The sequence below is a fragment of the Vulpes lagopus genome, chromosome 6 (assembly GCF_018345385.1).
Source record: "Vulpes lagopus strain Blue_001 chromosome 6, ASM1834538v1, whole genome shotgun sequence".
NCBI lineage: Eukaryota > Metazoa > Chordata > Mammalia > Carnivora > Canidae > Vulpes > Vulpes lagopus.
Window position 1 is genome coordinate 75,743,587 of NC_054829.1, and position 17,250 is coordinate 75,760,836.

A 17,250-nucleotide genomic window follows, 5' to 3' on the forward strand; every position below is an offset into this window, starting at 1 on the left:
GACAAAAGCAAAGGGAAGACAAAACCATAATCTCTGATCCCAGGCCTGTGAATAGCGTCTTCAAAACATCTGGGTCAGGAAGCCTTTGGCTAATGCCCTCCCGATCCTGTTTGGCTTTTTTTTTTTAAGAAAGTAAACTACACAGAGGGAAGCACTGTTGAGTATTTCCTAGACAGATTCTTCCTCTTGCAAAGGGAGATCCACAGAGCAAGTCAAGAGAAGGCACTAATGAGAGAGAAGTTTTGAGGGGATTAAAAGGATAGTGAGGGTGTGGTTGCCCACAATCTGACTCCAAGGGCAGATGAATGATGTTTGGCTGGCATTACAAGAAGCTTCTAGCTGATAAATACTGTCTGGTATTTCCTTGCTTATTTCTTACCCTCACACCGCAAACCCTGATCCCTGTGGTCCACAGTGCAAATGTAAATTACCTGAATCAGGCTGCAGGTGACTCACCAACTCCCCTTTAAAGCAACGTTGAGTTCTTGGGTTCCAAGCAGTGACTGCTCAGGGTAGAAGCCATGACTTACAGACTGTGCTTCTCCTACTGGCTATTGGTGTGCTGGGTGCTGGTAACTGTGGCAGAAGGTAAGGGTTTTGTTTTTATTCGACTGTGGGTCCCTAAATAATAAGTTGTATAGAAAGACAAGATTTGGCACCATAACTATACATAGCCATGAACTGGAAAAAATTTTGTCAGCTGCCATCAGCATGTGTGGTTAAAAGAGAAAGAAGCTAAAATTTATCATCTGAAGATACTGGTTCTAGTCTCAGCCCTACCTATGTGATGTTAGACATACCTAACCTCTCTGACATCAGTCCACTTGTATGGGAAGTAACAGACAGTAATTATTATTGTGGGGGTTATGAGGACCAAACGAGCTATCATGCAAGAAAAGCTCCTCAAGCTTAAAACACTATACTAGTTACTATTGTTGTAAAGCTAACAATTTCCACCCTGACTTACAGCAACGTCCAGCTCTTGTTATCCCCAGCAGCACAGTGATGTGTATGTAGTAGATGTGTAGTCTCTGTTAACTGCTTTAATTCACAACTGGACAGCTGCATATTGGTACTACCAAAGTGAGCATAGATTTCTTTCTCTAAGATTATATTAGATTATATTTCTTCACTGCTCCTATTCTCTTTCCTTTCCCCCATTACAAAATTTCCCAGGTGGCCTGAGCTTTAAAATTGGCTTGCAAATCCCCGGGGAAGATGGGAGGATGAGGAATGAGGGAAAAAGATGCTACAGGACTTGGGTCTAATGTTTCACAGTTCACCTTAGTTCCAGAACTAGCTCCTGCTCAGGGAAGCAAGACCCGGGATCAGACTGGGCCTGCCGGGGGCTCTGCAGGGCTCAGTCAAACCTAATCATCCCCCAATACTATGTTTGTTCCCTTCTCCCTACGGCTCACATAGACCAGACAGGGGAAGAGACACCAGAGCTGCAGGTGAGACCACCAGAGATCACCTGGCCCAACCTCTGTATAAACTCTGGTGATCAGAAGGCAAGGAGATGTTACAAATAACATCACCCCACTCCCAAGATCAAAGCACCACCTGCTGAATGTGACATCTAAAAGAGGCATTGTAAAATAGAAGTAGCCACCTGGCATCTTTCTAGAAAGTGAACCACTTTTCAGGAAACTTTATAAACATGTAGCTTAACAAGCTATATATAATGAAATTGTAGGTTTATTCACATCTAAAAAGCACCAATTCCAGGGATCCCTGGGTGGTGCAGTGGTTTAGCACCTGCCTTTGGCCCAGGGCGTGATCCTGGAGACCCGGGATCAAATCCCACATCGGGCTCCCGGTGCATGGAGCCTGCTTCTCCCTCTGCCTGTGTCTCTGCCTCTCTCTCTCTCTCTCTGTGACTATCATAAATAAATAAATTTTAAAATTTTTTTAAAAATTAAAAAAATAAATAAATAAAAAGCACCAATTCTGGATTTGGCCCATGCTTCCGAAGTCCTTCAACTGTAGCTTCACTCTATCCAAGCAGCCCTGATTCCTGTTAGTAATTCACTTACATATGCTGTGGCTCTGCCCTGTCTGGCTGTGTGGGAATGTCCAAATTCACCCTGTCCTCTCTCTCTCCTCTGTGGCAGCAGCTGTGGCTGCTCCCAATTCCTGCCTGCACCTGTGCATTGTACTTCTACTTTATGTGATGATGCTTAAATGTCACTATAGTATTGCCCTCACAAAGGCTTTCTTCAGACACACAAATGAAAAATTGTAATCTCCTTCTCTCTGACATCTCTTAATTCTTAGAGCAATTTGTACATCATCCATGGCACATACTGCACTCTGCTTTGTATTACAGATCCATGTCTTTGTAACACTTCTCAAGGGCTGGTCCTGTGTCTTTACTATCTTTGCATTTGCCAAAGCACCTAACACAGTAGCCTGCACACTGGATTTATGACATGACTGGATTTATAGCACGGAATTGAAATAGGCCTTTGTGACACTTTCTGAGCTCCAAATTCATTCTCTGTAGAATTAAAGATTTGATCAAAATAGCCAGTCGTTCTGTGAGTCTACAAAATGAACTGCATTGCAGCAATTGTGAGTAAATTCATCACAGGACTTATATTCCTATCTGGTTCAACTCTGAAAACACATGAAAATTTTTATATGGTTCCATGTGCCATATAAAGGAAGACCTACATACTTGAACATCATATATAAAGCTTACTTCTCTTAAAAATCAGGACCATTCATTACGAACCAGCTATTGCCTGCCCAAATAACCACAGACTACAGGTAATTGTGTGGGTTTTTTTTTTTTAGAAAGGGAACCTCTCATCCTTACTTTTTTTTTAAAGTACTAGTTGTTGGTATGCTATGAATTTCATGTCTAGACTATAATAAACCCACTTAAAATTGATATCCAAATTCAAGCAATATTTTGGCTTGATTTATTATACCATAATTTTAAACGTAAGTTATTGAAAGTTTTCTGGGACTGGAATTAAATACTCACTGTGCTTCACAAGAATCTACAGAGAGGAACCTTTAACATCTGCTTAGCCATTCATTCAAATTTTTAACTATGTACTGGGCACCACTCTAAGCCAGAGACAACTGCAGCTGCTAGGGACAGAGACGTGGCCAACAGAATCAACAATCCCTACTTTCGTGAAGGTCCTGTTCTTTTTTCTTTTTTTTTTTTTTTTAATATTTTATTTATTTATTCATGACAGAGAGAGAGAGAGAGAGAGACAGGCAGAGGAAGAAGCAGGCTCCGTGCAGGGAGCCTGATGTGGGACTCAATCCCGGGTCTCCAGGATCATAACCTGGGCTGAAGGTGGCACTAAACCGCTGGGCCACAGGGGCTGCCCTGAAGGTCCTGTTCTAATAACAACTATATACTTTAGTTCTATCAGTAGCACACAGATTTTATGTATAAAGTGTAATCAGATGGGCCCAAGAAACTGGGGCTTGTGTTGATAGAATCTTTCTATAACACTCAAGATGAACAATAACAGTAGCAAATATGCACTAAATGTGCATGTGTCAGACATGTTCTTAGCACTTTACATATATAATTTCAGACAATGCAACAAGTCAATGAGACAAGTAGTATTATTGTCTCCATTTCACAAATAAGGAAAAAGAGACTCAGAAAAGCTAAGGAACCTGTCAATGGTCACAGTTATTAAATGGCAGAGCTCAGGGACCCTGGTTCTAGAGTCTGTGCTTTTAAAAACTATGCTCTTCTGCCTCTCAAAAAATTTTCAATCTGCACTTAAAGATTTGACCTACTTTGGCCTGCTTAAGGTCTCAGAAGGGCTCTCGTCTTTGACATTCAGTGCCTTTGGTGGCATGTCAGTGTGTTACATATTGAGAAGAATTTATTTATAATGATCACATTATCCCTGAGAGGTAGCAAGATGGTAACTTTTGCAATTACAGAAACATGTTTCTCTCAATCAAGCCAATCCCACTGCAGGCACTGTACTAGAGATGAGGAGACAGCAGTCTACAGGATGGTCATGTGGATATTTCAGTGGAGGAAGAATATAACCACTGAATAGTAATCACATGACTGATGAGTATTCTGAAAGTGAACTCCCAGGCTGGTATGAAAGCCAAAGGCTTTAAGCCAGCTTCAGGGTAGGAAAGGCCTCCTTGAGGAAAAGAGGCACAAAATCTGTGCAGGAGTAAGCCAGGTAGAGAGGACAGGAAATGGTGCTTAGGCCTCTGGAACCAACTTATTAAAAGCTCAGGCCCATTGATGACTTTTGCCAAAATAGTTCCTGTGGAGTAGAGAGTCTTAGATTCCAGACTAAATATGGAGGGAGGGATGAGCATTGAGTTGGAACTGTGTAGACTTCTCTCTGAAGTGAGAGGAATAGGAATCAAAGAAGTTCATGACAGACTACTGAAGTTTTCTTTCTGAAATACGAAGCTAAGTAGTCTACTTAAAAAGATAGACTTTTGAAGGGAATTCTTCAAATGAATGAAGAAGAATGAGAATTTTGAAGAGGCTTTGAGGAGAATGTCAAAGGTTTAGAAGACAGTGGGAATGGAGCAGAACAAGGAGAAACAAAAGAATGGATGAGCAATGTCAACTCACCCAAAGTTGGAGACCATGAATGGCATTAACCTCCTCACTCAAGTGTGTGGCCTTGCCCTGTGATAGTTTCCCAAATCAATCCCTAGGGTTCCCACATTTTAGAACACTTGTGCTAACCAACCAGTGACCTGAAATAGTCATCATGTGTCTAGTTCACCAAAAGAATGTAGTTTTATGTGGTCCTGCCCACATTCTTGGGTTGATTACTGGAACAAGCTTGTATCTTGATCTGGACACCTTGGAAATTCCCAGAAGAGAGTACTGAATACTGCTGGACATCCCAGAATTAGGGAAAAGCTTCCTAGCAGGCTCTGACACCCCATAGTCAGTGGGAGGAGTTGGTGAGTAACCTCAGGTTTAAGAAGTGAGACGAGCACAAGGAGTGGTTAGTTGGTTTGTTTCAGCACAGCTGTGACACAGAGTATTGAGCAGCAGAGCTCAGGCCCAGCTAAGTCTGATCTGATAAAAAGTCAAGATGGAGCTTAAGAATAAAGCTAGCTTCTCCTCTAGGGACTGGATTCTCATCTTACATAAGGTTTTCATGTTACAAAGGTTCAGAACTAGGGACCCCCGGGTGGCGCAGCGGTTTGGCGCCTGCCTTTGGCCCAGGGCGCGATCCTGGAGACCTGGGATCGAGTCCCGCGTCGGGCTCCCGGTGCATGGAGCCTGCTTCTCCCTCTGCCTGTGTCTCTGCCTCTCTCTCTCTCTCTCTCTGTGACTATCATAAATAAATAAAAATTAAAAAAAAAACAAAAAACAAAGGTTCAGAACTGATCTAACTGTGTAGGAGGAAAGAATGAGTGATGTGGGAGTTAATCATCTTCTGTGGTTTGAAATATCTTAATCTAGTTTTAATCATAGGATGTCAATACTCAGTAGCCTGGGTAGGTATTAAAGAAAGAGTCAGTATTTCATTCAGGGAACAGACACTCACTCAAGCTAGCTTAAGAAAACAGTAGAGTAGGGGTGCCTGGTGGCTCAGTCAGTTAAGTGACTGCTCAAGTCATGATCCCAGGGTCCGGGGATCAAGCCCTCCTGCATTGGGCTGCCTGCTCAATGGGGAGCCCACTTCTCCCTCTCCTGCTCTCCCACTTGTGCTCATGCTCTCTCTGTCAAATAAATAAATAAATAAAACCTTAAAAAAAAGAGTAGAGCTGGAAGTGGAGTGATTACTATATCTCCAAGAACCTTAATCACAGCCAGGCTTCAGAAGGATCAGCCTTGCAAAGTCTGCAAAGTCAAGGAGCAAGGCTCATCACCACTCTGTTACCACATGGTCTCTTGTCTCTTTCTCAGGTCTTCCCATTTTATAGCTTCTCTGGAAAGACCGGCCTCTCTACTTAGCATTCAGGTGGCCAAAACCTAACACTCTTGTCCCTGCCCTACACTTTCCACTAATATCTTCCACTAACTGGGACTCTTTGTTGAAATTCTCAAATGAGAATCTGTCTGGTCACTGGTCAGCCAATGAATGGGTTGAGTGTCTATCAGCAGGCCAATCTGCCATAGGCAAGGATACTTAGGATGGACCTTTTCAGGGCTTGCAAGTAAAACAGAATCTCTAGAAGGGGCTATGCACACAGGCAGGCAAGAAGCATAGCATATACAACCAACAAATCTGAATTCAGTTATTCGAAAGGTCAGAGGAATCTAGCTCTTTGTAAGTGCTTCAGTGATCTCAACTTCCTGTGGGGGGTTTGTTTTTCCACACTTCATCTTAGCCAAAAGGCCTAGAAGCAATGAGTTTGTTTTTCCATTGTTGACACTCAGTGGCCCATTCCAGGCTATATTGGTAAGTCTCCAAGAAAGTGAAGGAATAATTTATGAAGGGAAGCTTACTATTGCATTGTCAATTCAATGGGATGATACAGGTCTATAGAGAAGACCTTGACACTTGAGCTTGACCCAAATTTCTTCTCAGAAACGACTTTCATCCTGGTTCTCAGTGCTCGTTGCCCTGCTGCATGTACATGTCCCTGACTTCCTCTTGAGGGAGTGATTTCACTGCTAGGGGAAGGGAGGCAGACCTCTTGGATTAGCAGCCTTCAGGGGGTGGTTAATTTTATTTTCTTAACATTAGTTCTTTTTCTCCACTGAATTTTTTTATTGTTATAATTTATGAACAATAAAATATACAAATCTTAAAGGTACAGACTGATCTCATTTTACATATACACATATATATATGTGTTATATATGTAAACGTGTATATGTGTGTGTAAATATAGATATGTGTGTGTGTATGTGTACCTCCATATCCATGTAACAATGACCTGGATCAAGATATAAAGAATTCTACTTTTTCCACAAAATAACACCTACCCTAACCATAAATTAATTACTTTTAAATTTTTTCTTACCCATAGATTAGTGTTTCCCCGTGCTTGAACTTTATACGAGTGCAATCTTACAGTATGTGCTCTTCTGTGTCTAACTCCTGTTGCTCAACATAAGAGCCATGGGATGCCTCCATGTTGTTGTGAGAGTAATTCTTCTTTTCGTTGCTTGCTTTTCATTGTGTATACACAGTTTGGTTAACCATTCTTCTATTGATGGATACTTGCACTGTTCCCAAGTTCAAGCTAATATGAATAGGGCTGCTTTGAACATTCCTGAAGTAGCCCTTTGTAGGTACATGCACTTGGATAAATTCCCCAGAGTGGGACTGCTGGGTCAGGAGGTGTGTTCATGCTTCATTTTCTTGGACCTTGGCTGTTTTCTCAAACAAGCTTTGAGACATCTCCATTTCTCTCTATCAATCTTTCTGCCCCACTACCCCCTAAACTATCTCCCTTCTGCTTCTGTCATGAGGCATATTTCCTGACTTACATGTTTCTCCTCACAGGACAGAGAGAGGGAGCCACCCCTCCTGGAGGCTCACAAGATAATGGAGGTGCTACAGACTGCCAAGTCTTCACACTCACCCCTCCACCCCCCAGGAGGAACCCGGTGACAAGGATCCAGCTCATCACAAAGCCACTCAAGTATCCCTTTCATTCCTTTCCACAACAAGGGCCTAGAGTCCACATTAGGTTTCCAAACAGACCTTTCCTTCCTCAGAAGTACAGCCACTTATTTCAGTTTCGTCCAGGTTTTTGGCCACATGATTGCTTTACTCCTCATTATAAATATTTTCCCAAACGAAGGCTCTGGAGAGGAAGCTCATCTGAGGAAAGCAGAGAGAAAAGAGAAGTCCCAAATATGCTGAAGCCAAAGAAGCCAATGCCTCAGAGAAGATTGCTGCTTTCTTCTTCCAAACTAAAATGCTTGAACTTGAAGATGAAGTATCTTAAACTAGACTAGAAATTGTTCTTCTTGTCAGCAGAGTTTATAGGTTATTCACATTTGCAAAATGGCAGCAATAATCACATTACTCTTATCCCCAACTTTTTAAAATCACAGGATATTTGTGCAAATAAAATCCTAAAATAGGTGGTTCCAAGAATTCCTATATATCCTGAGATACCAGAAGAATCAGTCCTCCCTTCTAAATTAAAGTGAAAAGCATTTAAATACATTGATATAGACCAATGAAGACATTAATGACACCCTTTTACTCACTGGAAAACTTACAGAGCAGGACACATTTACAAAGTGAACTTTAAAGGAAATTGCTGAAAACTGAAAGTTTTATTTTATTCTCTGGCAATGGTGTAGATAGTGGTTATTTATTCATATGGGTCTTTTTAATTGACATAACATTATATTAGTTTCAGATGTTCAATGTGATGATTCCATATTTGTATATATTGCAAAATAATCACAGTACGTCTGGTTAACAACTATTACCGTACATAGTTATAATTTATTTTCTTATGAGAACTTTCAAGATCCATTCAGTTTTCTAACAACAAAAGAATTATAAACATTAAAGCAAAACAAAGTTATGGGGAGACTGACTAATACCTCGAAGGTATCATAAACCAAACTACCTAATTTAAAAAAAATAATTTTAATTGTAAAATCTAAAGTTACATTAGTATTGACTTTCTAAGCAACCAGCGCAAATTAGTTTGTGTTTCTCACTGTTCGTCACATTATCATTGTACGGATACTAGTTGAGATTATATAGTTCCCTTAAAACTTTCAGTATGGTTCTAGGCGCACAAGCCTGATTTAAAGTTTACATGGATGTTCTGGTAACTCCAGACATGAATTCATTCAACTATAGGACCCTGAGGATGCAACAGAAGTAAGCAATCCCACTGACTGTGTTCACTGGGTATCACTGTAGCCATTCCCTGAACAACTGCTTCCTGTTGGTGCCGCTCACCTTGCCTATAACATAAGAACTTGGCTTTTGCATATGATGTCAGTGGTTTACACCAGTTCCTCCCAAGAATTACATGCAAAAGTTGCTGCTGCTGCTTCAACAAAGGAAAAAAGGAACACGGAGACATGAGGACGCTGGGAGTGTCTGGGAAATGGAGAGACTCAGAAAACCACCTTGCTGTTCTGCTTTATGAAAAGATAAAAAGAAAAAAAATAGTTTCCTTCACTCACTTCAGAGCAACTTTTCTTATATGGACAGGTATTTGCTTCAAAATTATAGGCTTAAGTAAAATCTGGATTTGAAATTTTCGCTAAGAAGCTGTAGTTTGTAATATATTTGCTTTCTCTCTGATTAATGGGGCATAACCAGAAAAGGGCCAATCTAGGGACACCTGGGTGGCTCCACTGGTTAAACAGCTGCCTTTGGCACAGGTCATGATCCCAGAGTCCTGGGAAAGAGCCATGGGTGAGAAGGGGGCGGGAGGGGGGCCCTGCTCAGTTGGGAGCCTGCTTTTCCTCCTCCCTCTGCCCCTCCCCCTGCTCATGTATGTTCTCTTTCTCTTTCTCTCTCAAATAAAATCTTTACAAAAAAATACGGTGATGCTGGGGCATGAACTCCGCACTCCACACCGAGTGCGCTTAAGAGTTTCTCTCCCTGTCCCTCTGCCCCTCCTCTCATTCCCTCTCTCCCTTCCTCACCCCACCCCCAACACCACCCCACACACAAATAAATAAATAAACCTTAAAAAAAATACAGTGATGCCTAGCAGGGTTATTGACTCAAGGGGAAGATAGTTTTCATCACTAATACCTCAAAGTGAATTTACTTATTAAATATGTTCCTCTTAGCATATAGGTGAGATCTGCTGCTTTTCAAGCAATGGAAGGGTGTGATAACTCTTGCATGCATCTTTTTTTTTTTTTAAACTCACCAAAATGACTTTTATTTGTATGTGCTACATAAACGGTGAATGGTAATTCATGGCACTTGTTGCTTGGTCCAGACATGAAAAGGTTTATGGAACCAGTAAATGACATTTTAAAAAGGGTCTTCTGTCATAAATCCAAACTATACCTGTTTAGCACAATTCAATACTATTCCTTCAGTATTTTATAAATGGAATTTTCTTCTACTTGTGTCCATTTCCTGGGGCTTATGGACCCATTCATATTCTCCATATTTAGAATCAAAGGTTCCTTTCTGAAGAGATCTTAATTTTAAGGTAAAACGTGGTCCAAGTTCCTGAATTCTCACTTTCTTTTCACTCTTGAATATGTACCTATGAAATCTGAAGAATATATAGTCCCGTTGATTATGGAATGTGGCAACTTGCCTCCCAATAAATTGAGGATTATGGGGAAAGAGAGATGCAAACATACGTCCAATAGAATGACCCAGCCTCGTAGTAAAGTTATTCAAAATTACTTCAGGTATGTGTTCTGTAGGGTCCTTGCCTCTTCTCTTAATTTCTTTATGCAAAGGAACACTGCTCATTTTGAAATGAGCAGTTGGGCCACTTGGCAAGTGACTCAGAATTAATCCATTTGGTATTTTACGATCTTCATTAATAACTATCAGATCTGTGAAATCTCTTGAAATGCACTGTGGAATAATTTTTTTCAAAGCCAGTCCTCTTCTGTAATAAACATGTGAGTTTGGTAGAACTGTGGAGAGCTGCTCACGGAGCCATACTGTTCTCCCACGAGGCCTATCTGATGTTGTGATGAGAATCTTGGGCGAAGTTTGTTGAAGTAAGATGCAAATTCATCTGTAGCTTCATCATACGCAACCTCTTCATCATTAGGATCCACTATAGTTTCATCATATACTCGCTGGTTGTCAATGGTCTTTGGTGTAGGCTTTGGTGGAGCCTCGTCACCAAGAGCTTCTCTCTCTTTTTTAAGTTTTTTCGTAATCGCCAACTTTTCCTTCCGCTGCTGCTGTTTCCACCGCGTGAACATTAAGTGTCGCCGTTGTTTGTTCTTAATCTCCGAAATGCTGAAGCCTGGGGGAAAGGCAGCCGCTTTCGGAGGCTGGACCCCACTTTCGGTGGCTCCATCCTCCGCGGCTGCGGCCTCCTGGGGCTCCTCGGCGGACGCTTTGCTCTCCAGGCCTCTGCCCCCGCCTTCGCCATGCCCTTTGCTGGTCTGGGCGTCTGTCCTGCCTGCATCTTTTACTTTGTGACCTGAACAGCCTACGCAAGCCTAAAGTTCCAAGTATGCTAAAGAGGCATAACCAGAACCTAATCATCAGACAAACCCAGACTGAGGAACATTAACAAAACACTTGCTATGTAATCTTTAAAAACACAGATGTTGTGGTAGACAAAATTGAAAGGAGGTTAAAGGGACCTGAGGGGCACCTGGCTGGCTCAGTTGGAAGAGCATGTGACTCTTGATCTCAGGGTGGTGAACTCAAGCCCCACATTAGGTATAAAGTTTACTTAAATAAATTAAAAAGAATAACAATAATAGAATAAGGGACATTAAAGAGACATGACAATTAAATGTAACATATGGTCCTGGAAGTGGGAAGGAGAGAGAGAGAGATTGTCAGGAAAGATATGATTGGGACAACTGGTAAAATGTAATGTGGACCATGTGTGTCAGTGTTTGAATTTTCTGAATAAGAGAACATTCTTACATAAAAATATGAAGTATTTGAAGGTAAAGGAGTATAGTTTCTGCAACTAAATCTCAAATTATTCAGGAGGCAGCTGAACCAGGAGAGGAAGGACACATAGGCTACATGGGGTCTGCTACTAAATGATTGGTTTGTGGCACATTAAAACACTGGGGTTTGCTAAGCTCTTATCTAAAAATGAAAAATTCAGAAAGAGCTGGCTTATTTTATAAATGTTACCTTATGGTATTTGGAAACTTATTTGACGAGGTGTGTTAGTTTTCTAGCACCGCTATGATGAAATGCCACAGGCTGAAAGGTTTAAACAATGCAAATTTACTTTCTCACAGTTCTGGAGGCTGGAAGTCCAAAAGTCAAGGTGTCAAGAAGATAAGTTTCCTCTGAGGCCTCTCTCCCTGGCTTGCAAATAGCAGCCCTCCTGCTGCCTCTCCACATGGTCTTTCTTCTGTGTGTGTGTGCCTGGTGTCGTTCCTCGGTATGAACATTTCCTCTTCCTTTTTTTTACAATTTATTTTTTTTAAAGATTTATTTATTTATTCGTGGAGACACAGAGAGAGAGAGAGAGGGGAGGGGGGCAAAGACACAGGCAGGGGGAGAAGCAGGCTCCATGCAGGGAGCCCGACGTGGGACTCGATCCCGGGTCTCCAGGATCACGCCCTGGGCCAAAGGCAGGCGCCAAACCGCTGAGCCACCCAGGCTGCCCACATTTCCTCTTCTTAATAAGATTACCAGTCAGATTGGATGAAGGCCCGCTCTAAAGTCCTCATTTTAACTTAAATCACCTCTCTAAAGTCTCTATATCCAAATATAGTTACATTCTGAGGTACGGGGGCAGGGGGGTTAGCACATCAATATATGAATGTTGGGGAATAAATTCAGCCTGTAATAGAAGGTATCCAATTTTTTTTTTTTAGGTATCCAATTTTTGATAGCAGTTAACTACAAAACTCCCAGAACAGCTGCATAATCTAGGGAAAGATGGCTTTGATTCTAAAGAAAAGAGTGTTGCAATGCTCAGGTACTTTTATACATAAATAAAAAAAATTAAAGAGAATCAACACTTTCCTGTTTTAAGCACAGAGTATATTTGGTTTCTTTTTATAATAAAATGTAAATATCAGGCTCCTACTAGAACCTCTAAGATTGTGCTAAACAGCAGAGAGACAAAGGAACCTAGGATGGGAGATAGGAGAGAGAGTAGACACAACTGAAACAATGTATTGGGGGCAATCAGTTCTATGTACCTCAGCAACTCCTAGGGTCAGCGCTTAATAAAACCACCGAGTCATCATGAAATAGCTCTCAACTAGAAACACAAAGTCTATTACCAGTAGAATGGATGAATATATTGTTATTGTATCATATACTGGAATACCACGCAGCAAGGTAAAACAATGGATCGCCGCTTCACACCACAACATAAATGAATCTCGCAAGTTCATGTTGAGTGAAAGAAGTCACATACAAAAGAATACATATGATAAGATTTCATTTATATGAGATTCAGGAACAGGAAAAACTGACGCATGGTGACAGAGGTCAGACTAGTGATGACTTTTAATGGGTTGTTGGCTGAGTAAAGGTAAGAGGCACCCTGCTGGGGAACTGGAAATATTCCATACCGTGATATGGGTGAGGTCACACAGGTGTGTACATTTTTAAAGATTCATCAAGGGGCACCTGGGTGGCTCAGTGGTTGAGCATCTGCCTTTGGCTTAGGGCATGATCCCGGGGTCCTAGGACTGAGTCCCACATCAGGCTCCCTGCGAGGAGCCTGCTTCTCCCTCTGCCTATGTCTCTGTCTGTTTCTGTGTCTCTCATGAATAAATAAAGTCTTTTAAAAAAAGATTAAGCTTTATGCTTAAGATTTATGTATCTTGCTATATGTAAGTTATCAATTAAAATTTTTTAGTGCCACAGTGTAAAGGAAATCATATATATACGTACTAATTATAATTGTAGATTTGTTTCTTAAGCAAGCATTCAAATATTCTATTGACTGGTAGTTGGTAAGCTTGTATAAAGTAATACTTCATAAGTATTCTTTGATAAGTCAAAGAAAGACAAATACTGTATAATATCACTTATATGTGGAATCTTAAAAAAACAAACTCTGAGACACAGAGAGTAGAGTGGCAGCTACCAGGGGCTGAGGGGTAACCAGGAAAATGGGGAAATATTGGTCAAAGAGCATAAACTTCCAGTCATAAGATTAACACATTCTGAGCACCTAACATACAGTATGGTGATTATAGTTAATAATACCATATTATAGACTTGAAGGTTGCTAAGAGAGTAGATCTTAAGTATCCACACCACAAAAACAGAACTGGTAATTATGTGACAGGATGGAGATGTTAGCTAACACTATTGTGGTAACTGTACTGCAGCATATGTCAGATCACCATGTTGTACACCTTAAACTTACACAACTATAGATGTCAATTATATCTCAATAAATGGGGAGGGGAAGCAATACTTCACTGAAATATCACCTCAAAACAGTAAGCAGAAGACTGCATACTTTTGAGTATGTACCAATAAGCATTTGTCTTTCCCAGCTACGGCAAATTTAAACCAGAGTAATTTGACAGCCTTAAATATAACCCTATACTTCATACAGTTGGCTAGCCAAAGAACCACAAAAAGTCTTTAGCACACATTCCAAACAAAATATCTCTCGCAATTTCAACATTGGAAATTCATGATAAGCATTATTATTACAACAGTAGCAGTTCAATGATTTGTACAGAAGGGCTCATGACAAAGTGTTATGAAACCTCCAGACATAGATGTCCAGATCCTTCCCCTAGCCTGCACAACCTGGCCTCCCTCTCCTCATCCCCAGCCTCTTCCTCTCTGACCACATCCCCTATTGCTCTCTTCCTTTCTCTGCTCAGACATACTGCACTCCTCAAACAAACCAAGCACGCTCCCTCTTCAAGGCTGCACCCTTGCTGGCCCCTCCTTCTCCACATTGGTCCTTCCCTCACTTATTTCAGGACATTCATAAAATGCCACTTCTCTGTTCCCCGGTTACACTATCTAAATGTGCAGGCACAGACCTACTTCCTCACCGTGTTCCCAGCTATATTTTTATCCCTGGCAGGAATCACATTCAATTACTCTAAATGTATTCCTATTTATCTTTTTTATTATTTGTCTTTCATATAAGAAAATAAGCTCCTTAAAGGCAGCGATTTGTACCTATTGTGTTCACTCCTATTGTGTCCAGGACTTAAAACAATACCTGCATATTATAGGAACTCAGTAAAGGTTTGATCAGGGGAAACCACAGCATTTTAAAGTCTTCTCCAGACAGAAGGAATTTCTATTAAGGAGAAGAAAAAACCCATATACATTCCTCCCCCTTCTCCCCCGCCAAAAAAGGAAAAAAAGCTACTGCCACCCATACTTTTGACTTTCTTTTAGGAATTTTAACATGAATATTCCTCTGTTTTACCATAGATAAAATTTATCTCTTCTGGTAGTTTGTTAGAGAACAGGTCAGAATGGCAACCAGAAATAGAGAATCTACCAATTTAATTGCTCACTCATTTTGTAATTTTTTTCAGCAACATCTGAAAATTAGCAACATCTATCACTTTATTAGCAACATCTATCACTTTTTTTAAAAAAAGATTTTATTTATTTATTCATGCGAGACAGAGAGACACAGGCAGAGGGAGAAGCAGGCTCCATGCAGGGAGCCCGACGTGGGACTCCATCCCGGGTCTCCAGGATCGCGCCCTGGGCCGAAGGTGGCGCTAAACCGCTGAGCTACCAGCGCTGCCAGCATCTATCACTTAAAAAAAAAAATCTAAGTCCCGTCCTTTTTCTAAGGTTTTCCTCCATGCCAAGGCAAGACAGAATGGTTTCCTGGGAGGGCTAATTATCTGAGATGTCTCTTCAAACTTATTTTTTAAATATCTGTTCACTAGACAAGAGAAACTGATTTTCTGACAACAAAATTAAGAAAATCTTGGTTCATGTTCTAAACAGAAGGTTTGGGCAGCCCAAGTGGCTCAGCGGTTTTGGCCCCGCCTTCAGCCCAGGGCGTGATCGGAGACCCGAGATCCAGTCCGACGTCGGGCTCCCTGCAGGGAGCCTGCTCCTCCCTCTGCCTGTGTCTCTGCCTCTGTCTCTCTCTGTGTCTCTCATGAATAAATAAATAAAATCTTTAAACAAAAAAATAAACAGAAGGTTTATTGCATGTTCTGTACATAGTAAATCCTTTAATTTCTTTAGAAATGTCTTTCAAAATTTCCTTCACTTGGAGAATCAGATTCCCACCCTCATTCAGAATAGAGGTAGATTTCATGCAGTAATTATGATAAAATTATATTCGAAACATGTTTTAAAGTTTTGATTCCATGTTGGCAAAGTATGTGTTTTTCTATAGTTCCTTCTCAGTTTTCTTTGCTGATACTTTTCTCAAATCAACATATTGAGAAGGACATTAAGGACTTAAATTTTAGACACAAAATAGATGGTTTATTTCTCCTAAACAACATGCTCTACACTATTTCAAGTTCAGAGTTTTAGTGGACTGACCACTGACTTATACATACTAGGAAACTGACATCAAGGTTGTACCTGTATCTGGGGATGTACCATGCTAACTCCCCATGCTACATGACAACAGAAATAGCCAGGCCAGTGTGGACTCACACATTTCCATTCATTGTGAACATTGGCTTACATTTTGCTGTTTGTGCAGAAACCATACTTGAAAATCATGCTTCTTGTGAATCACAAAATGTTCTGAGCCCTCTTTGGATTAGCACTCTTAGAGGTGGCCCGGTCAGCTCTCCTGCTGCTCTGCTTTTGCCCTTCTGCTCACATTTCATCGCTATGAGGCAAATTTACTCTCATAACTCCCCAACTACTTTTTCTTTTACTCAGGATTTTCAGTGAAATCCACAGCACTCCCCCACCAACCTATCCACCTAGCCTTCCTCCACCCACTGCTTCTGCCTTCTGACCTCTGAATCATCAAGCCACCTGCTGACATCAGGGCAACACTGACCAAGGCCAAATGCATAGGTCTCTTCTGCTCCCTCCCATCTTGCTTAAACCCCTGGGACGGAACTACTGGATGGACTATCAATGTCCACTAGAGTGCGCTGCTCCCTTGGCTCTACCATTTGAGGGATCATGGATCACAGTTCTTAGCTGCCACCCCTTTGGTTCAAATAGATTAAGAACTCCTTAAAAATGGAAAAATAAGGCCATTTATTGCATGGGCAAAAGGAACAGATAATACCCCTCAGGTAAAGTTCATCACAGAGTTTAGCATTTTTGCCCTTGTGAAGGATGTGGCTTAGAGTGAATGTTGAGTACAGTGAGTGGGGCTTCACTGCCACCTCCTGGATGATGACTTGGCAGCACTGGACAAACCTGGGCAGAGCCAAAGGAGTAGAGTGTCACCTTAGTGAAATGGATTTAAAGCCAACTGTAGTAACTCCGAGCTCAGAACTTTCATAATTCTCCCTAAATGATTCCTGTCCACCCAAACAGAACTGACTTCTCCCTCAACCTCTACCCTAGAAAGGAGATATGCTTACTTATCTCTCACCAACTTATTTCTTCTCAGGACCCAACAGAAGAATGGGGACCCAACCACCTTACCTAAAAAGACAAGTGTTTTTAAAAATACATTCTGCTGGCTGGCATTATGGAAGACAGTATGGAGGTTCCTCAAAAAATTAAAAATAGAACTCATGTGATGCAGTAATTGCATTAC

General features: G+C 41.2%; 2 protein-coding genes across 2 annotated transcripts; one reads left to right on the plus strand and one right to left on the minus strand.

Moving 5' to 3' along the window:
- The first annotated feature begins 521 nt into the window (after window positions 1–521).
- ODAPH (odontogenesis associated phosphoprotein) lies at window positions 522–7,891 on the plus strand. The gene is made up of 3 exons (XM_041757850.1): window positions 522–588; window positions 7,434–7,564; window positions 7,703–7,891. Exons 1-3 carry the CDS (start codon window positions 522–524, stop codon window positions 7,889–7,891), a joined length of 387 nt encoding a protein of 128 aa, XP_041613784.1.
- A 1,959-nt stretch (window positions 7,892–9,850) lies between these two features.
- On the minus strand, window positions 9,851–16,121 carry LOC121492650 (ribosome production factor 1-like). The gene is given in 3 exon segments (XM_041757851.1): window positions 9,851–10,606; window positions 10,609–11,065; window positions 16,101–16,121. Coding segments are annotated over 3 exon segments (1,113 nt in total). The 3' UTR covers window positions 9,851–9,971.
- Between the last annotated feature and the right edge of the window lie 1,129 nt (window positions 16,122–17,250).

Bases quoted from the DNA above. Each gene is read 5' to 3' on its own strand.
- ODAPH (XM_041757850.1), top strand. From the start codon at position 522: ATGACTTACAGACTGTGCTTCTCCTACTGGCTATTGGTGTGCTGGGTG. The intron at 589-7,433 runs GTAAGGGTTTTG...TTCTCCTCACAG, and splicing joins GCTGGTAACTGTGGCAGAAG to GACAGAGAGAGGGAGCCACC. The intron at 7,565-7,702 runs CCACTCAAGTAT...CATGATTGCTTT, and splicing joins GGATCCAGCTCATCACAAAG to ACTCCTCATTATAAATATTT.